Source organism: Bombina bombina, chromosome 3, assembly GCF_027579735.1.
Source record: "Bombina bombina isolate aBomBom1 chromosome 3, aBomBom1.pri, whole genome shotgun sequence".
NCBI classification, from domain to species: Eukaryota; Metazoa; Chordata; class Amphibia; order Anura; family Bombinatoridae; genus Bombina; species Bombina bombina.
Genome location: NC_069501.1, coordinates 712,383,082 through 712,405,539, shown reverse-complemented (window position 1 = coordinate 712,405,539; position 22,458 = coordinate 712,383,082). Strand labels below are relative to the sequence as shown.

The 22,458-nt window shown below is 38.0% G+C and overlaps 1 protein-coding gene across 7 annotated transcripts in view; it reads right to left on the bottom strand.

Moving 5' to 3' along the window:
• Positions 1–22,458, bottom strand: part of NF1 (neurofibromin 1) — a 1,508,106-nt gene that overhangs the window by 226,037 nt on the left and 1,259,611 nt on the right. For all 7 annotated transcript variants that reach the window (XM_053707520.1, XM_053707522.1, XM_053707523.1 and 4 more), the window contains one exon: positions 18,927–19,062. In XM_053707520.1, the coding sequence (XP_053563495.1) occupies positions 18,927–19,062 (136 nt within the window). The remainder of the gene's footprint in view (positions 1–18,926; positions 19,063–22,458) is intronic.

Genomic DNA, 22,458 nt, shown 5'->3' with positions numbered 1-22,458 from the left:
CCGCCATCAGGGGGTGACAGGGGTGACTCCTGTCAGGGGCCCAATGAGCCAGGGGGGCCCCATGAGGGAAGAACTAAAAATTATTACAAGGAGTAAAGTATTAGTATTTGAGAGGATTTCTTAGTGTGCACTAAACCACTATGCTCAGTGTGAGACAGACTTGGCACTTTGTACAGTGTGTGCCTGAGTCAGACGGCAGATCACTTTAATTTGAAGAGGAGGTAGGACTTACTTAGCAAATGTTTTTTATTTTTTTGTGCAATTTTGGATTGTAACTTCAGTGTGGTAGTAGTTGTATGGTGGGGCTAGGGGTTCATAAAAACAATTTTTTTTAGCAGCAGTGTATTTATGATTATTTCACAATGCTGTAGAAATTCTATATTTAAAACCATGCAGAAATGTTTCCTACTCAATACACAAATGGTAGATGCCCTTTTGGCAGATATGCATTTTATATATATATTATATTCCAGTTTACTGCCCCTTTATGCAAGGACTTTCCAGATGCAAGGAGGCATCTTATCTAAGATTTTTACATCTGCATAAAATTTTATACTCTCAGACTAAGATTGCTCAGTGTTTGAAATGAGACAGGTTAACTTAAAACTGTTCAGTTTACACTACAGCTGACTTAGTTTTGAAATACATACCAACAAGCCTAAATCCTGCATTTAACCAGATCTAATGGTATGAGTACCACAGCTTATGGTCCCACCAAGACCATATAGAGTACAGCATTTTCAAAATCCATAAGTACAGCTGACAGATGGGAAAATTTGTACACTATATTTGAAGTGGTGCTCTTGGTTGGGGGAAATAGGGAAAAAACAAACAAACATATGTCAACCTTTTAAAGGTACTTTTCTTCATCTAGCCATCTACCCAGCTCATTAATGTACAATTTTGAATTCACAGAATTATTTTTGTTTGCACATTTACAAATATGATTCTTTAAAAAGTGATCTCTTAATTTCTGCAAATTTTTTTATCATGCATGTCACACACTGTTGATTTAGGGGATGCAAGGTGCATAAATGTTTCCTCCTGTGAGTGTTTCTGTGGGTGTATGTGTTTATGTCTTTGTGCTTTGGTTTGTGTCTCTATGTGTGTGTATTTTTTTTATCTGTGGGTCTCTCTGTGAGGGTGGGTGTGTATGTCTTTGTGCATTTTCTGTGGATGTCTGAGTGTGTGTGCATATGTCTTCAAGCTTTTTCTATGGGTGTCTCTGTGAGGGTGTGTGTGTGTATGTATGTTGTGGGTGTCTCTGTGAGGGTGTGTGTATATCTTTGTGCGTTTTCTGTGGATGTCTCAGTGAGGGTGTGTGTATGTATGTCTTTCTGTGTTTTTCAGGTGGTTGTCTCTCTGTGTGTGTGTGTATGTCTTTGTGTGTTTTCTGAGGCTGTCTCTGTCAGTGTTTCCTTGGGTGTATGTGCAAGTTTGAGTTTGTGTGTGGGTCCATTGTCTGTTCCTTTTTAGGACATTTTTACCTTACTAGTAATTATTCACATCTTTCTACAGACTTTGAGACTAACAAGACCTTTCCGGAAGTAACCAATCCACCATTTAACCTTTAAATTATTGTTTAGTCAGTTCAGGGCCCTTCCTTTCAGCTACTGCATGCTGTTGTCATAATTTAGCTGTCATCTTCCTTTACAAAAAGATAATCAGAACTCCATATTTTGTTTTCTAAATCTCCTTTGTTTACAAAACTGTAGTTTACGTCATTACTTGTCAGGTCAATGTAAACAAGTGCTAAGTGTCTGTTTGGGTTTCTGTGTCTGAGTGTGTTTCTTTGCGTGTCTGCTAGAGTGTCTATATGTGAATCCTTATGTGTGAGTGTGTTTGTGTGTTTCAGTGTATGAGTGTGTCTGTGTGTGTATGTTACTACTTTTACAACATTTCCAAGTTTAAATATACGTTTTAAATTTGGATCAATCAGAGACTGCGCCCGGAATCTAATCTTAAAGCTCCTTTACAGGTAATCTTCCCTATAATTACCGTATAGAATTACAAAGTGTTAAAACAATATGGAGTAAAGGAGCGCTGTGAGCTAAATAAGATAGTCTGGAGACCTCTATACAATTTGTCAAACATACATTTATTTTTAAAAAAGATTAAAAAGTTTCATATACTGGTATATATTAGGGACGTCTCCCTGAAATTAAAACAATTTTCTATCTAAAACAATACAGTATAAAGTGTTTCGAGTGCTCTTTTGTATAATTCCACCTTTCTGTTTTTAGTTATCCTGTTTCCACCTTAAATAATATGGTGCCGCAGCTGTAGTGGCTATTTTCTAAGCCTTTCAATCACAAAGTAACAATGTCTTTTTTCATGATTTTATGAATTTGTAATTATATAAGTCACTTATCGTTACAATGTCTTTTGATGTTTTCTGTAGTTTTTGTAGACTTGTTTGTAATACAGATATTTTAATTACGTATACAGATGGGCTTACCGGGTCTTCTGACACATCTGTGTCTGGTGTAAGTTTCTTGGGTGTCCAAACCTGATCCTCGCTTTTTTGTTTGTTTGGTATCGAAACCTGGACCACGCTCCTGCGTGTATGGGTTTCTTTTCTGCTGCCGGTCTGAAGCAACTTTCACCCCTGCAGTCTGGGTTCTTTGTTTCCCGGACAGCCTTCTACAACAGGTGATTACGATGCACGCCTCCAGCGCGTGTATGGGAACTAGGACTTGGATTCGCAAACGGCCGTTTGTCTTAAACTTTCTTTCCCTCTCCTTTTTGAAAGTGGGGTTAGTTTAATGGGTGTCCAGTTCTTTGTAGTGTAGAGAACGTCTACGCGTTTCGCCAATAGGCTTTATCAAGACGGATGATTTTAGTTGTTACACCGGCAGTTTAAAAAGCCCTCCATTCATTTCTATTGGTTGATAGGTATACTGTTCTGATAGGTGTTTTTTTTTTTTTTTTTTTTTTTTTAGAAAGGTGGATTTCTCAGATATCTTTAAGGTGGAATATTTTTAGGTTCTTTCTTTGTTACTTTATAAAAGTTTTGGATGTCCCCTGTTTGCTCTATTGTGTAAGGTGGAATGTTTTTTCTTTTTATCTTCTATATACACTTTCTATATTTGTTATATTTCGCTTTTTTAACAATATTCAAATTTTGACCTTCTAATCTTATGGTGGAATTATCAGCCTTCTATTTTATTTCATGATTATAAATGACTATATGCGTTACTATTGTAATAAACTATTTTTTCTATGTATGTGAAAAAATTAACGATCTGTTTTAAACAAATATTTCATTTCTAATTTATTATTCTTTGTATAAATTTGAACTTATATAAGTTTTTAAACTTAGTTATTTAGTTTTTTATGTAGTTGATTTGTTTTTTATTATTGCCTATACGTTGATATACTTCTAAATTTCTCTACTTTTTTGTAATATATTTTTATTTTCTTGTCAATTTATTTTACTCTTTGTCGATGACTTCTCTTTCATACAGTTTAGGGTACTTCAGAGATTTGGGGAAAAAAAGGTTTGATCTATAATATACTGTATTTACTTGTGTACTATTAATGGATTTTAATTTATGACAAGAGAAACGGGGATAGATCTAATTCTGAGTTTAATCCCGCAGGATAGAGGGTTTGCATGTTGTAAATTAGCTCAGCTTCTGTTCTTAACAATTTTTCTTCAAAATTCCCTCCTCTCCATTCTGGTTTGAGCTTTTTTATGCCCCAAAAAGTGAAATTTTTTAGATTATTATTATGGACTTCCCTAAAGTGGGTGTAAAGGTGTGTTTCTAGATTTCCTCTATCTATGCATGACAAGTGCTCTCGTATTCGTTCCCTTAGGGTTCTGGTGGTCTCCCCTATATATTGTAGATTACATGTGCATTGTATAATGTAGATGACACCCTTATCCTGACATCTTATGGTTTCCTTTATGTGATGTATCTGACCATTTTTATTGGATTTAATGTTCTTGCATTTACTGCTGAATTTACACGACCTGCAGCCAAAACAGGGGTAAAAAACGGCTAATTTATTGCCTAATAGATCTTTTTCTAATGTGGAATCTGTTTTAATGCCGGCTCCCAGTGAGTTTAGAAATTTTAAAACAGATTCCACATTAGAAAAAGATCTATTAGGCAATAAATTAGCCGGTTTAAATCCAATAAAAATGGTCAGATACATCACATAAAGGAAACCATAAGATGTCAGGATAAGGGTGTCATCTACATTATACAATGCACATGTAATCTACAATATATAGGGGAGACCACCAGAACCCTAAGGGAACGAATACGAGAGCACTTATCATGCATAGATAGAGGAAATCTAGAAACACACCTTTACACCCACTTTAGGGAAGTCCATAATAATAATCTAAAAAATTTCACTTTTTGGGGCATAAAAAAGCTCAAACCAGAATGGAGAGGAGGGAATTTTGAAGAAAAATTGTTAAGAACAGAAGCTGAGCTAATTTACAACATGCAAACCCTCTATCCTGCGGGATTAAACTCAGAATTAGATCTATCCCCGTTTCTCTTGTCATAAATTAAAATCCATTAATAGTACACAAGTAAATACAGTATATTATAGATCAAACCTTTTTTTCCCCAAATCTCTGAAGTACCCTAAACTGTATGAAAGAGAAGTCATCGACAAAGAGTAAAATAAATTGACAAGAAAATAAAAATATATTACAAAAAAGTAGAGAAATTTAGAAGTATATCAACGTATAGGCAATAATAAAAAACAAATCAACTACATAAAAAACTAAATAACTAAGTTTAAAAACTTATATAAGTTCAAATTTATACAAAGAATAATAAATTAGAAATGAAATATTTGTTTAAAACAGATCGTTAATTTTTTCACATACATAGAAAAAATAGTTTATTACAATAGTAACGCATATAGTCATTTATAATCATGAAATAAAATAGAAGGCTGATAATTCCACCATAAGATTAGAAGGTCAAAATTTGAATATTGTTAAAAAAGCGAAATATAACAAATATAGAAAGTGTATATAGAAGATAAAAAGAAAAAACATTCCACCTTACACAATAGAGCAAACAGGGGACATCCAAAACTTTTATAAAGTAACAAAGAAAGAACCTAAAAATATTCCACCTTAAAGATATCTGAGAAATCCACCTTTCTAAAAAAAAAAAAAAAAAAAAAAAACACCTATCAGAACAGTATACCTATCAACCAATAGAAATGAATGGAGGGCTTTTTAAACTGCCGGTGTAACAACTAAAATCATCCGTCTTGATAAAGCCTATTGGCGAAACGCGTAGACGTTCTCTACACTACAAAGAACTGGACACCCATTAAACTAACCCCACTTTGAAAAAGGAGAGGGAAAGAAAGTTTAAGACAAACGGCCGTTTGCGAATCCAAGTCCTAGTTCCCATACACGCGCTGGAGGTGTGCATCGTAATCACCTGTTGTAGAAGGCTGTCCGGGAAACAAAGAACCCAGACTGCAGGGGTGAAAGTTGCTTCAGACCGGCAGCAGAAAAGAAACCCATACACGCAGGAGCGTGGTCCAGGTTTCGATACCAAACAAACAAAAAAGCGAGGATCAGGTTTGGACACCCAAGAAACTTACACCAGACACAGATGTGTCAGAAGACCCGGTAAGCCCATCTGTATACGTAATTAAAATATCTGTATTACAAACAAGTCTACAAAAACTACAGAAAACATCAAAAGACATTGTAACGATAAGTGACTTATATAATTACAAATTCATAAAATCATGAAAAGAGACATTGTTACTTTGTGATTGAAAGGCTTAGAAAATAGCCACTACAGCTGCGGCACCATATTATTTAAGGTGGAAACAGGATAACTAAAAACAGAAAGGTGGAATTATACAAAAGAGCACTCGAAACACTTTATACTGTATTGTTTTAGATAGAAAATTGTTTTAATTTCAGGGAGACGTCCCTAATATATACCAGTATATGAAACTTTTTAATCTTTTTTAAAAATAAATGTATGTTTGACAAATTGTATAGAGGTCTCCAGACTATCTTATTTAGCTCACAGCGCTCCTTTACTCCATATTGTTTTAAAAATACGTTTTAGTCACTTGGTCAAAAATTGCACATGTCAAAGGAGTGGGGGGGGGGGGGCCTGATCAATGGTTGAGTCAGGGTCCCCAAAATTTCTAGTGGCGGCCCTGGAGAGGGGTCTTGAGTCTCAGCATACTCATCCTCTGAAGAAAACTCATCTGATTCTAAAGTACCCCTCTTTAGATTGGGTGCTCTAGACAGATCATTAGGGAGAGCCCTGATGAGGGAAGACATGTGAAGGTTCAATTTCAGCAGTGTGTATGAGCCTGAATTTTCCTGGAGGTGGCATGACAGTCAGCAGTGTCTATTTAATCTGAATTTTGGGGATAGTTTTGCAGAACTGCCAGGTTTTTCACAATAATGGGTACCTGCCCTGGCAGCATAGAAAAACTCTAATAAACAAATCATGTAAATATTAAACACTATGCATTTACAAAGTATACAAAGAATATAGCTCTTTAACCTCTTAAGGACATATGACGGAATTTTTCCGTCATAAAGCAATTGAGCAAACTGAAAGCTGTGTCCTTAAAGGGTTAAGATATGATGAAGAATGATGATGAATTTTCTACTAGTGATAACCTCAAAGAGAAAGGATAAACCACATAGTGAAGTTCCATTATAAGATGGCGATCAAGGTGTTAAGCAGAACCATACTGAAACTGGTGGCAACATTACATTTTCCATAGACTTCAATGGAGATAAATGTTTATACCACCAGTTTCCAAACTTTACCACCTCAATTGAACTAGTCTTACTTTGGCTTTTTCATTTTTTTTTGGGATTGAGATAACAGTCTGCACGCTGCCTGTCATTTCATGGCCCTGACTCCTCTGTGATGTCACCACACACTCCCAAAGCCCACTACACCACCACCAATTGTGGCCTACAGTGTGGGAAATCATCAACAGCAACCCACAAGCAGAGATCTGCATGATGACCCAATCTCATCAAGGGCATGAAACTAGGTAAAGCAACGCTTAAAAATTTGTAAAAAATAAAGTGTTTAAAGAAGCTTAAAATGCATATATATGGTTTGCAGTGTCTGTATATGTCCCCCATGTGTACATGTTCTTGCTAATAGCCAGTGAAAATGTAATGTATTTATCTGTCAACAACTTTGCATAATGTGCATAACTCCGCTACTGATGAATGCATTTAGTAGACAGCCCCATCTGAAGTAATGCAAGTGCCAAGGATCTAACAACGATTAGACCAAGGGATTGGTAGACAAGTCCACGTTTCACCTGAGGGGCCTGAGACATTTTCACACTTAGGGAAGATTTCTCACTGCCTGGTTGGACTACTATAATCCTCTCGGTTCAGGAGGCACTCTGAGATGGAACCCTTATCAACATTGCATAGATTAATACTTCAGAATTCTCCTCACTCCATCTTGTAATCAAATTTTGACTGGAGGATTCTGTGGGAGTGGGAGGGATTAAAGCTCTGGTATGTTGTTGTGTTTTTGCCACATTCTAGTGGACTGGAGTGTAATCCCACAAATTATGTCTTGATGACTCCCACCACAGAAAACTGAAAATCTAAAGTCTATTTATATAAAAACAAAAACAAATTATGCTTACCTAATAATTTCCTTTTCTTCTGATGGAAAGAGTCCACAGATGCATTCATTACTTTTGGGAAATAAGTACCTGGCCACCAGGAGGAGGCAAAGACAACCCAGCCAAAGGCTTATATACTCCTCCCACTCCCCTCATCCCCAGTCATTCTGCCGAGGAACAAGGAACAGTAGAATAAATATCAGGGTAAAAGGTGCCAGAAGAATATAAGGACGCCCCACATAAAATTAGGGTGGGGAGCTGTGGACTCTTTCCATCAGAAGAAAAGGAAATGATCAGGTAAGCATAATTTATGTTTTTCTTCTAAAATGGAAAGAATCCACAGCTGCATTCATTACTTTTGGGAAAACAATACCCAAGCTATAGAGGACAGGAGGGTACATAGGCGGCCCATACTGAGGGCACCAAGCCTGAACCTCTACCCAAGAAAAAACATAATTTATGTAAGAACTTACCTGATAAATTCATTTCTTTCATATTAGCAAGAGTCCATGAGCTAGTGACGTATGGGATATACATTCCTACCAGGAGGGGCAAAGTTTCCCAAACCTTAAAATGCCTATAAATACACCCCTCACCACACCCACAATTCAGTTTAACGAATAGCCAAGAAGTGGGGTGATAAGAAAGGAGAGAAAGCATCAAAAAATAAGGAATTGGAATAATTGTGCTTTATACAAAAAAATCATAACCACCACAAAAAGGGTGGGCCTCATGGACTCTTGCTAATATGAAAGAAATGAATTTATCAGGTAAGTTCTTACATAAATTATGTTTTCTTTCATGTAATTAGCAAGAGTCCATGAGCTAGTGACGTATGGGATAGCAGATACCCAAGATGTGGAACTTCCACGCAAGAGTCAATAGAGAGGGAGGGATAAAATAAAGACAGCCAATTCCGCTGAAAAATTAATCCACTACCCAAATCAAAAGTTTCAATTTTTATAATGAAAAAAACTGAAAGCAGAAAAATCAAACTGAAACAGCTGCCTGAAGTACTATTCTACCAAAAACTGCTTCTGAAGAAGAGAAAACATCAAAATGGTAGAATTTAGTAAAAGTATGCAAAGAAGACCAAGTCATTGCTTTGCAAATACGATCAACAGAAGCTTCATTCTTAAAAGTCCAGGAAGTAGAAACTGACCTAGTAGAATGAACCGTAATCCTCTGAGGCGGGGATTAACCCGACTCCAAATAAGCATGATGAATCAAAAGCTTTAACCAAGATGCCAAAGAAATGGCAGAAGCCTTCTGACCTTTCCTAAAACCAGAAAAGATAACAAATAGACTAGAAGCCTGTCTGAAATCTGAATAGCTTCAATATAATATTTCAAAACTCTTACCACATCCAAAGAATGTAAGAATCTTACCAAAGAATGTAAGAATCTTACCAAAGAATGTAAGAATCTTACCAAAGAATTCTTATGATTAGGACACAAGGAAGGGACAGTAATTCCTCTACTAATGTTGTTAGAATTCACAACTTTAGGTAAAAATTGAAATGAGAACAGCAAAAACCACCTTATCTTGATGAAAAATCAGAAAAAGGAGATTCACAAGAAAGAACAGATAATTCAAAAACTGTTCTAGCTGAAGAGATGTCTAAAAAGAACAATACTTTCCATGAAAGTAATTAATGTCCAAAGAAAGCATATGCTCAAACAGAAGAGCCTGTAAAACCTTCAGAACCAAATTAAGACTCCAAGGAGAAATTGGCTTAATGACAGGCTTGATACGAACCAAAGCCTGAACAAAACAATGAATATCAGAAAGATTTAGCAATTCTTACTGTGAAACAGCACAGAAAAAGCAGAGATTTGTCCTTTCAAGGAACATGCAGACAAAACCTTATGAAGAAACTATAAAATCCTAGGAATTCTAAAAGAATGCCAAGAGAATTCATAAGAAGAGCATCATGAGATGTAAATCTTCCAAACTCAATAATAAATCCTACTAGACACAGATTTACGAGCCTGCAACATAGTATTAATCACTGAGTCAGAGAAACTTCTATGACTAAGTACTAAGCGTTACATTTTCATACCATCAAATTAATAATTTGAATTCCTGATGAAAAAAACGAATGTTAAAATATAAGGTCTGGCCTTAATGGAAGTAACCAAGATTGGCAACTGGACATCCGAACAAGAACCATATACCAAAACCTGTGTGGCCATGCTGGAGCCACCAGCCACACCAAAGATTGCTCTCTGATGATTTTGAAAATCACTCTTAAAAGAAGAACCAGAGATGAAAAAATATAGGCAGATTGATAATTCCAAGGAAGTGTCAATGCATACACTAATTCCGCCTGAGGATCCTCGGACCTGAATAGGCCCCTGGGAAGTTCCTTGTTTAGATGAGATGCCATCAGATTTATTTCTGGAAGCCCTCACATCTGAAAAATTGAAAAACATATCTGGGTAAAGAGACCATTCTCCCGGATGTAAAGCTTGATTAACAGAGACAATCCGCTTCCCAATCGTCTATACCTGGGAAAAAGACCACAGAAATTAGATAGGAGCTGGATTTAGCCCAAGCAAATATCCGAGATACTTCTATCACAGCCTAAGGACTGATAGTCCCACCCTGATGATTGACATACGCCACAGTTGTGACATTGTCTGTCTGAAAAAACAATAAACGTCTCTTCTTTAAAAAGAAACCAACTGAAGAACTCTGAGAATGCACGGAGTTCCAAAATATCAAATGGTAATCTCGCCTCCTGAGATTTCCAAACCCCTTGTGCTGACAGAGATCATCAGACAGCCTCCCAACCTAAAAGATTCGCATCTGTAGAGATCATGGTCCAGGTTGAAAGAACCAAAGAGACCTGTAGAACTAAATGATGGTGATCTTAACCACCGAATAAAAGATAGTAAAACATTAGGATTCAAAGATATAAAAAGTGATATCCTAGAATCCCTGCACCATTATTCAGCATAAAAAACTGGAAAAGGTTTCCTATGAAATGAGCAAAGGGAATCGAATCCAATGCTGCAGCCATGAAAACTAAAACTTCCATGCATATATAGCAACTTGAAGGAAATAATAGAGATTGAAGGTTCCGACAAACGGAACCTAATAAACTTGTCACTTGTCTGTTAGAGACAAAAACATTGACACAATCTATCTGGAAACCTAAAAAAGGTGACCCTTGTGTGAGGAATCGAGGAGCTATTGATAAAAAGATCCTCTAACCATGTCTTGAAGAAACAACAAAGTTGAATCGTATGAGATTCCGCAGAACGAAAAGACTGAGCCAGTACCACAATACCGTCCAAATAAGGAACACTGAGAACCTTGAAAAGATTCTTAGAGCTGTCGCTAGACCAGAAGGAAAAGCATCAAATTGGTAATGCTTGTCAAAAAAAGAGAATTTCAGAAAATGAAATTAATCTGAATGAAAACAGAAAATGAAGATATGCATCTATTGTATCTATTGTAAACAAATAATGCCATCACTGACCAAAAAGGCAGAATAGACCATATAAACACCATTCTAAAAGATGGTACACTTATATGACAATTCAAAAAGATTTTCTATCTTTGGAACAATGAATAGTCTTGAATAAAACCCCAAAACCCAGTTCCTAAAATGAAACTGGAATAAATACCCCAGAAAACTCCAGGTCTGAGCAGTGCTTGAGCCCCAACGGGTGACCAGCCGCACTTCACCAGTACCCAAAACATATAGGTCTGAAACACACTTCAGGAAAGTGTTAGTCTTACTAGAATAGCTGGAATATGATAGAGAAAAAAGACTTCTCACAGACGGTTTTACTCTGAATCCTATTCTGTACCCAAAGTCTAAGAAGTTTGGATCAAATAGAACCAAACAAATATCAAAAAAGTCTTAACCTGCCCCTTACCAGTCAAGCTGGAATAAGAACCGCACCTACATGAAAATTTGGGGAGCTGACTTTGAACTTTTAAAAGGCTTAATTGAATGAAGAAAACAACTTCCAATTATAAACATGTTACCTGGGGAAGAATTCAGGATTCCGTTCCTTAGTAAGAACAGAAAACTAATATAAGCTTAAAGTTTTAGTCTTAGAACTCAATCTTGAAGCCCAGAGTAACAGTTAAAGAATTGAATCCAATTATGAACCAAATAATTGATTATCTTGGAAAAAAAGAAATATGGATTTTAGAAATCAAATTAGCATTCCAAGATTGATATCACAAAGTTCTGCTAGCTAAAATAGCTAAAGACATAGATTAAACCTAATTTGCGAAAATATTTAATAAAATGACAACACAAATGAAATTATTAGCATGTTAATCAAGTTAAAGGACCAGTCAACACACTGGACTTGCACAATCAACAAATGCAAGATAGCAAGACAATGCAATAGCACTTAGTCTGAACTTCAAATGAGTAGTAGATTTTGTCCTTTTAACAATGCTAAACAAATCATAATCCGATACTTGATCTTAAAGTATCCAACCAGAAAGATGAAGCAATTGCAACATCAGCCAAATAAATTACAGGTCTAATAAAAGTACCTGAAAATAATTTTCCTTAAATAAGATACAACCATCTGAAGGAAAAAAATAAATACTATTTGCTATAAGAATAATAGTATATTTAGCAGGAGTAGAGATAGCCCCATTAACTTGGGGAATCTTTCCTCAAAACTAACTGCTGGCAAAGAATACAATTTAAAAAACCTTAAAGAAGGACTAAAAGAAAATTATCAGCCTATTCCATTCCCTAGTATCAGGAACTGGAAAAAACCTCTGAAGAAATCACAGAAGATAAATAAGCAGAATTTAAATGTTAGCTAAAATCCAAATAACTAGTTACTTCAATATCCAAAATAATCAACACCTTTTTGAACAAAGAACAAATGTACTCTATTAAAAAATAAAAAAGTAGATTTGTTAGTGTCAATATCTGATGAAGAAAAATTCTGAATGAGAAAAAACACCATCAGAGAAGGATAATTCATTATGTTGTTGGTCATTGAAACTTCATCAACTAAAAAAGAAGTTTGAAAAAGACCTACATTTTTTTATTAGAAGGTGGGATGTCAGACAAAGCCTTTAAAATAGAATCAGAAAAATATTCTTATAAATTTCTAAGTATATCTTGTACATAAGACATAAAAAGAATAGCAATATATAAAGCATAAATACTATTGGATTCTGCATGTAAAAGTTTATCATGATAACTTATTACAAACCATAGCTAAAGATAAACATTCATAACATTAAAATAAATGAACTTAGCTTTGGAAGGACTGATATCAGTCAACAGGAATCCCTCAGCATTTCTTGATCCAGGAACAGTGTATGAAATATCTTGCAATATGTAATAGAAAAAAACAACATATAAAGCAAAATTATCAAATTCCTTAAATGACAGTTTCAGGAATGGGAAAAAAAAAGCAAAATAAATAAGCCTCTAACAACCAGAAGCAACAAAAAAAGTGAGACTTAAACAATGTGAGAAAAAGTGGAACAAGTATGACGCCCACATTTTTGGCGCCAAGTATGACACCACATCCTCTGACGCCGAAAACGACGCCCACATTTTTTGGCGCAAAAAAACGCCTGAACATACAAGCGTCAAAAAATGACGTAACTACGAACAAACTTCCGGCGTCAACTACGGCGCCGGAAATGACAAAATTTTGTGCCAAAAAAGTTTGCGCCAAGAATGACGCAATAAATTGAAGCATTTTCTGCCCACACGAGCCTAACAGCCCCCGCAGGGTAAAAAGTCAATTGAAAATCTTTAAGAAAAAAATATTTATTCATATGCATTATCCCAAATAATGAAACTGACAGTCTGAATGAAGGAATACTGATTATCCTGAATCATGGCAAATATAAGTTTAAACACATATTTAGAACTTTACATATAAAGTGCCCAACCATAGCTTTGAGTGTCATAAATAGAAATAAGACTTACTTACCCCAAGACACTCATCTACATAAAGTAGATAGCCAAACCAGTACTGAAACGAGAATCAGTAGAGGTAATGGTATATAAGAGTATATCGTCGATCTGAAAAGGGAGGTAGGAGAAGAAATCTCTACGACCGATAACAGAGAACCTATGAAATAGATCCCCTAGAGGAAGACCATTGTATTCAAATAGGCAATACTCTCTTCACATCCCTCTGACATTCACTGCACTCTGAGAGGAAAACCGGGCTTCAGCCTGCTGCGAAGCGCATATCAACGTAGAATCTAGCACAAACTTACTTCACCACCTCCATGGGAGGCAAAGTTTGTAAAACTGAATTGTGGGTGTGGTGAGGGGTGTATTTATAGGCATTTTAAGGTTTGGGAAACTTTGCCCCTCCTGGTAGGAATGTATATCCCATACGTCACTAGCTCATGGACTCTTGCTAATTACATGAAAGAAACACAGCTTTGTTTCGAAGCCGAGAACATTTGAAAAGGAAAAAGCCCCAATGACACTGACTCGCAGTTAGTCCAGAAGCCAAGCCAGAGACCACAAACGGACTCGACTGAGCCAACAGTCCTCCAGGAGACACTGTCGCCCAACAAACAGTCCTCCACCGCTCATCTCCACAAATGAAGGAGACACCAGCCAAAACCCCCAAGGGATCAAGGCAAAGGAGTACCAAGGAAACCGAAGGGTCCCCTAATACAAAAAAGAACACCTCCACGAGTGAGACCAGCTCACAGAGGCCCAAAGGGGCCCAAACAGGGAAAGGAGGCCACGCCTATACCAAGCGAAACCCGGGATAAGACCGGGCACAGAGACAGAACAGACGTCTCTCCAACATCCTGCAAGTACGGATTGCAACTGAAAAGGCAAAGTCCTCCCAGTGTCATGAATAGCAAGGCATTCGACCATGAAAAAGTGTGTAAAGTACCTAGGAAGAACCCCAAGTTTGAGAACACAGAGTCCATAACAGGACGACACAGAGGATACATGCGAGGAAGAAGCAGTCAAGCAAGAAACGAACCGCAAAAGCAACCCCAGACAGAGGGCACACTCCAGGAAACCTAAGACGCCGGACCAGCACACAGGTCCCTAAATAGGGGAACACAAACCTCAATCGAGGGCCCCCGAGAAGGAGAGTATACCCTCAGAACCGAAGGAAGAGTAAACTCTCTTCTGATAGCAATAGAGCCAGTTGAAAGGAAAATCTATACCCTAGCAGACTAAGCTAACAGGATAGACTCAACAAAGCTCACTCAGCCAGAGGAGATTGTGACCACACGCAGCTCCTAGACCGCTTGGCCATCCTGACCTGCAGACCCACAGCCAGCTGGACCAACCCAGCCTCAGGGATCCAAAATAGGGGAACAAAATATCCCGAAACAGGAACATGCATAAGGATAGCACAGCCATCGCCACAGAGTACAAGTACAACCCAACTCTGAAAACAGACAACAAGGCCATAGGCCTAAGGATCTATCAAAAGAAAGGCCCAACAAGTCTGCTTGGAGCCAGCAAGACCCCCAGGGGAACCAATCCCACCTTTCTGCCTCCCATCCAGGAGAAGTCCCAAGCAAGGAGTCTATCGCCATAGGGAGGAGAACATCCCCTAAAGAAAAGGGATGATGCCGGAAGAGCAACCACTGTCCTCAAGGTCCGAAGGCACCGGCTAATGGGAAAAGAAATTCCTAACACAGATGTCCTAGAAAAGGACCCCCTACAAGTAGCTTGCCAAGCAGAGGCACAGCCAACCAATTTGCCTGCAGAGCAGGGAATCCACAGGAACAGTGGCAAGCTAACCAGGGGAATGCAACCCTAAGGTGCACCAGAAATTGGACACCCAACGCCAGCAGCTGGGTATGAACCAACCACCCTTAAGACTCAAGCCACACGGCTAACCACCTGAGGACAAGGGTCACTCTGTGGCAAAGAGTAAAAAATACTCCGAAATCCTGGCCAACCATGGCCAGGTTAAATAGATGGAGCAAGGACATAGCCCCAGTTCCCTACCGTGGAACCCCCCGACCAACTCTGAGATCCAAGATTACAAAACAACCCAGACTGGGTCAGTAAAAAGGCCAAGTGAAGCTTCAGCAACCGCAAGTCTCAGGGAGAAAAACAGGTCTGGGTACCCAATAGTTCAGGCAAACCTTACCCTAGAACCAAAACACCCCAACTAGCCAAAAAGCCAGTCACAAGGGTATGGATGCCTATCCAGAAAATCCAGATAGCGAGAGAACGCGAAAGCCCCTACCATAGGAAGGAACCACCCCTAGCTAATGTCCAACGCTCCAAGGAGCAAGGCTAGAAGTCATATGAAGGTACTTCTCAGAGCCTCAGGATGACCAAGGGATACCTCGAGGTCAAAAGATCCTACTAATAGGACTAGTCTCCCTAACACCTCCGCACAAGCAGAGGACACCAAGAAGCCTAACCAGCTCCAGAAAACCCTGAGCTAAACAAAAATCCCTGCAGGGAACAACCATCACCTGGAAACACAGATCCCTAAAAGGAGATCCACTCACCCGGAGGCAATGGAAAAAGACCCAAAAGGCCTCCTATATCTCAGTCAAGAGTAAGAGCTGCATCTAGATTCACTAGAAACAGCTTACGCGTACACCTGCAAGGTGTTAAGAGCTGCAACAGGTTTCAAACTGCAAACCTTCTAAATACTAGACAGCTATCCTGTACAAGCTGTTGGATCAAGCCCCAAAAGGAAAAATCCAGAGGCCTAGAAATGAAGGCCAAACCGCTAAATAGCGGTAAGGGGCATTAAGCCCTCCCACCCTCCACAGCATGGGCAAGGAAACTCTAAGTTTCCGATGAAATCAGATGTCAGATAAAGTAACACAGCGGAAAAACTCCCCTGTCCGGTTATTTATGAAACAATCCTTTACACCTCACGGACCCACAGGTCCTCTCGAATGCTTAGTTGAACATGAAAACAAACAATGATAACCTGAGCACTCGGCGCTTCTACCAAACCAGCTGAGCAGAACAGCGCCACGTGTCTGAAGAATCGCAAGACTGAACGAACCCGACAGGACCAGCCTGCTCCTAGGGTCCGAACCGGCAAGCTGTGTAAATTCTCCCTCGTAGGGGAAAAAACAGAAAACAGACATTTGTAACAGAGGACTAACATGTTCAACAACTTCCGAAGAAGTAATAAAGAGTATCAATCCCAGAAGGTTCCCAAAGGAAACAAAAACAAATAAAAGACATTCCATCGGATATAAATAAAATATAAGGCAACCCGGAGGTTAACGCCCAAAAAGACACAGGCCTACCCGCAGGACCAGCCAAACGGAGCCCTATCTCACAAAACTGGGAAAGATCTCAAACAAATGAGATTACTTCATCCCCACATGTCTAATGAGGTGCACAATTCGAATTGCAAGACTGAAAATCCCTGTATCTGGTAACGATAGGGTCATTCAATAACTGAAAAACATGCCTGAGTAACCTGAAAATGCACGCAATCCTGTAACGAAAGGCACAATACTCAGGGACAGATACCCCTGCTGGGAACTGTAGAGGCCCTCCCCAAGGCGGAAGGCCCGGGACAATAGGGCACAAGCACTTTCTCAAAGAGACATCTGGACTCTGCAGACGAACAATCGCCAATATTATGTGGAAGCGAAAACGTGCTGCAACCTCCGGGGAAAACACGCCACCCCGCATGGAGGAACCATAAACTGGGTTACCCGCATGTGCAGAAGTATGGTTTGGTAGGGAACTCGCCTCTTGGAGAACAGGACCCCCAGAGGCGGATGGCTCAGCAGTCACTTGATTTCCCTTAGAAACCAGGCACTCTGAAATGGCATACAGAACAAAACTGGTTGACAGGCGTCAACAAGGCCACTCCGGATTCATCACCGGACACAGAATCTGAAATCAAAATAGTCTCAGTATCAGAATCCTCTGTAACTGAATCTGAAATTAACAGTCTCAGAATCCTCCATAACTGGATAGAGGATATTTAAATATGTATTAAAGTAGTAAAAACTAAAACGGCACCTGACACCCCCAATGGCTGGGGCACTCACCACCTCCTATGACCAGACCCCTGCGGACTAGAAAATTCGCAACGCGGTCGGGAATGCGGAAATGGAAAAACGGAATGTAGCCACGCCTGAACACAAGGTGAACCGTACAGTCCAAAACAAGCGCGCCCAACCAAAAGGCCGTGTCACTTCCAAAGGTCTCAATGTTCCAACCACGAGTCCAATAAACATCGCACATAAGCAGGTTGAATCACATAACAAACATGATTATAAATCCCCCTGTTCAATAACCCCCTCAGGAGATATTAACCCTCGATTATGTTATGTCAGACCCGCAAGGTGGTAGCCTCTCGGGAAACATTCACATTGCAGTACATTGCCATAAAGTAAAATGAAACGATCTTACCGGAATCTACGGCGTGGAACAGGATAGTAGCATCGCCTCCGCCATGGACTTGAGAGAAGAAAGCAGGCAGCGGAGCAAAGTTCGACAACGCTGATTGCTTGAGGAGCTGTCAATCTGAGTCGGAATGGTTTCGCAGAAAGTAACTCCCTGCCTCTCCGGACTCTAACTTTCATTCAAGCCCTCACTGAGAGACTAACAGGACTACTTAAAACTCCTGTCCCATGCCAAAGAGTACTACCCTCCATAAGAGACAAAAAAAAAAAAAAATTCTGACACTTCTCTGCCAACCTCCTGGAACGAAAGGCAAAGAATGACTGGGGGATGAGGGGAGTGGGAGTAGTATTTAAAGTGACAGTATACACTCATTTTCATATAACTGCATGTAATAGATACTACTATAAAGAATAAGATGGATAGATACTGATATAAAAATCCAGTATAAAACTGTTTAAAAACGTACTTAGAAGCTTTCAGTTTAGCTCTGTTGAAAAGGTAGTTGGAAAGCTCACTGCAAGTGGGGAATAAGACACCCCCCCCCTCTTCTTATGCATATGAAAAGACCCTTTACACAAACAGGAGCAAGCTGGAGAAGGTAGCTGATGGTATTCACATAAAACTTTGGGCTTGGTAAGGAGTCTGAAAATAAAAGCAATGTTATTTAAAAATAAGCAAAACTAAACATTTTTTTTTTAAAAAAACTTCAAGGGGTATATAAATAGATCATCTAAAAAACATTTATGCAAAGAAAAAAAATGAGTGTATAATGTCCCTTTAAGCCTTTGGCTGGGTTGTCTTTGCCTCCTCCTGGTGGCTAGGTTCTTATTTCCCAAAAGTAATGAATGCAGCTGTGGACTCTTTCCATTTAAGAATAAAATATATATCTGACTTTGCTCACTTTGAAGACAATGATGTATTTAAAAAGAAAAAAAAAAGAAACCCAAAACAATACCTGCAGCTAGGGTCACTGTGGTGCATTGGATATGTATCCATAGGTACATTTTCCATTGAGACATCTGTCAGTAACAGTGATTTTCTGTGCTTCAGGCTGCATCGGCTCCTCACCTCTTCAGACACAGTGAGCAATGCTAGAAAACAAAGACATTAGGTTATGTGGACAACTTTGGCTTATAGTGCATATAAGAAAAGAATCCTGCTCCATGCAACCTCCTGCCTCCTCCGTGGAACCTCCGACACTAAGGGACACTAAACCCCAAATTTTTCTTTCATGATTCAGGTAGAGAATACAATTATAAACAACATTTCAATTTACTTATATTATCTAACTTGCTTCATTCTTTATATATCCTTTGTAGAAGAAATAGTGATGCACATGGGTGAGCCAATCACATGAGGCATCTTTGTGCAGCCACCAATCAGCAGCTACTAAGTCTATCTAGATGTTTTTCAGCAAATGATATCAAGAGAATGAAGCAAATTAAATAGAAGTAAATTAGAAAGTTGTTTAAAATTGCATGTTCTTTCTAAATCCTGAAAGAAAAAAATGCGTGTTTCATGTCCCTTTAACCTCTTCCTTTTCTACTGATTTTCAAAAATGAAAATGCAGCTGAATAGAAGATTCAGACATTTGAATGCAAAGTTCAGTAATTATACACAGACATACATTTTTAAATGCTATTAGAAAGTAAGAGATCTAGCATATTTATTTGAATGCATAAACATTATGTTGTCACTTTTTAATAAAGTTTCATACTAAAAAACAAACAGATGGCGATAGAGTGGGAAGAAAAGAAAAACAGAGGAGCTAAGTAGTCAGTACAGTCGGTCTGTTTTTTCTGTTTGCATTTGAGACTACAAGAAAGATATGCAAGATATACATACATACAGGGCTTGAAATTCCCAGTGGTCCACTAGTCCAGACTGACTTAGAAATTGCACCGGATGCATTAGAAATTTTACTTTTTCCTATCTTTAACACTGAGAGGACTATAAACTTTTTCCCTCTGGGCTAGTAGCTATATATACAGTAGAAATTATTCAAGGTCCAAGGAGCGCCTAATATACAAGGCTAAGGATTTCTGCTTAAAATAATGTAATTTAATTACCAACATAATTATACATAAATACATATAGTTAAAAACAGATTCAGTTAAAAACATGATGTAGAGATCGGAAAGATCTTTTGAAATATAGATGCAAGAAGGCCAATAATAACTCTGACAATGACCTACTCACTATTCCTTTCATAACAGAATACAGTGAGAATAGACACATTGTAGAAAGGATCATTGAGAAACACTGGTCACTTTTGAAGAATGATGAAATAATAGGGGATAAGTTACCATCCCGACCGAAATTCATATATCAGAAGACAGATAACTTAAAGAACATACTGTCACCAAGTATACCTAAGAGAATGAAAACCAAAGTTAAGGACGTATATGGCAGAGATATTAGAGGTTTTTTTCCATGCCCGAGTTGTAAGGCATGTGAGAGGGGGATAAAGACAAGAAACTTCATTTCACACAACACAAAGGTCGAATACGAAATCAGGGATCTAATAATATGTAGCAATAAAGGGGTAATATACATGATACAGTGCAGTTGTGGTCTGCAATACATAGGACAGACATCTAGAGCCCTGAGAGACAGGATCCAAGCGCATTTACTGCAGATCAAACATAAAAATATTGAAACCCCGCTATATAGACACTTTACGAATCACCACCAAGGAAACCAGAAAGACTTCATTTACATAGGCATTCAGCCAGTGACACCTAATTGGAGAGGAGGGGATTATGAAAAGAAATTGCTGACCGTAGAATCCAAATGGATTTTCGATCTAGACCGCCTACACCCTAGGGGTTTGAACAACAGAGAAGATGTATCCCATTTATTTAATCTAAAATAACTAATAACACTATGATTTATAAAGTAGAACATACGGCTAATCTGCATGTATTATCATACCAGCTTAACATAGGTGTATGTGGACCCTACTTTACTAAACAAGAGAAATAACCCCCAGAAGGGTAGATAAGTAACCTCTACTGATCTTTTTAGTTTTTTAGAACTTTTTGGGGTTTAGAATTTGTTGTTGATTTGAGGATTGGATCTCCTATTATGTAATCCCAATATCTGCTATGATAGTTTTGGTTTTTTATAGCTCCCAACAAGAGGCAGGTAGGACATCGACCAGATACAACTATAGAGCCATAGATTGAATTAGGTCGGGTCAAATAGAGTCATAAGACATAATTTCCAAATCTCTTTTTATACAGTTAATTAGATTGTGACCAATATATATATATATTTTTATACTAATATTTTTATACCAATATTTATAATATTCCTGCTCTTTGATCCCTTTAGATCATTCAGAAATAGCATCATAACTGATAAGACTGTCCTTCACAAACCAATATGTAGTCCCGTTCATAAAAAGAGAAATCTTTTTAGATATCTAGTTTTTGTATATGATATTTTAACTAATCACTGAACGAGTATTTTAAAAGTGTATTAATTTTGGATTCTAGTATTTTTGAATTGGTTTTATATTTTAATGTATACCAATATGTAAGTGTGTATTTGTCTTAATATGATATACCTATTTAGGTAATCTTTTGACAGCTAGAGTATTAACTAAGGGTCACACTGTTTAAAATGTTCATTTTAATTTAATTTTTATTCCGTTATCTTGGATTTTAGTTATTTTGTGTATAATGTAATTAGATATTGCTTGATATTGTCAATATTGCACACCTTAGAATCCCCATCACCTCTCATAGTTGGTTACCTATTTCGGACAAACCAGCCCTAGCTAAGTCCAGAATATCATACATGACAGTTAACCACTAAAATACGAAACCAGAAGTGATACTAAGTCAGCGATACCGGGAGTGACGTCACTTCCGGTCCGGCGATCTCAAACAAACAGGAGGATAATGATATCTAAAAGAGGAAATTATACGATGCACTCAGTCTGGTAGCTGAATGAATAGGCCACACAACTATGAATATAAAGGAGGGATAGAGAATGTTTAAAAAATGTTAAAGGATGATTGGCCCAAAACGGAAGGGAAACACAAGGAAGGAATCACTTCCGGTTTGTAATTAACACATTTGGCGCCAAAATATTGACAATAATGATTGGTTACTGATACTTATAAATTAAGCCACCATAGTACACCATAGTATAGTCTTGATAAAGGCCTAAGGAAGGGCCGAAACGCGTTGACATCATATGATGAGCTTCATTCTGATTTTAGCTACAATTTTGTCAGCAATATTGCACCATGTTATATTTGTTTTATTCACAGGATTAATAAAAGGTACTCTAGGGGACTGAGTTTTAGACAGAGACCGGATCTCCTTTCCATCTACATTTCCATATTTTATTAATCACACTCTGAGGATACACTACCAGGAAGGATTATAACAATCTATCACTAATACTGATTATTACCACAATATATATAAACATTCTTTTGGAATTCAATACTACACAACTGTTTGGATATAAA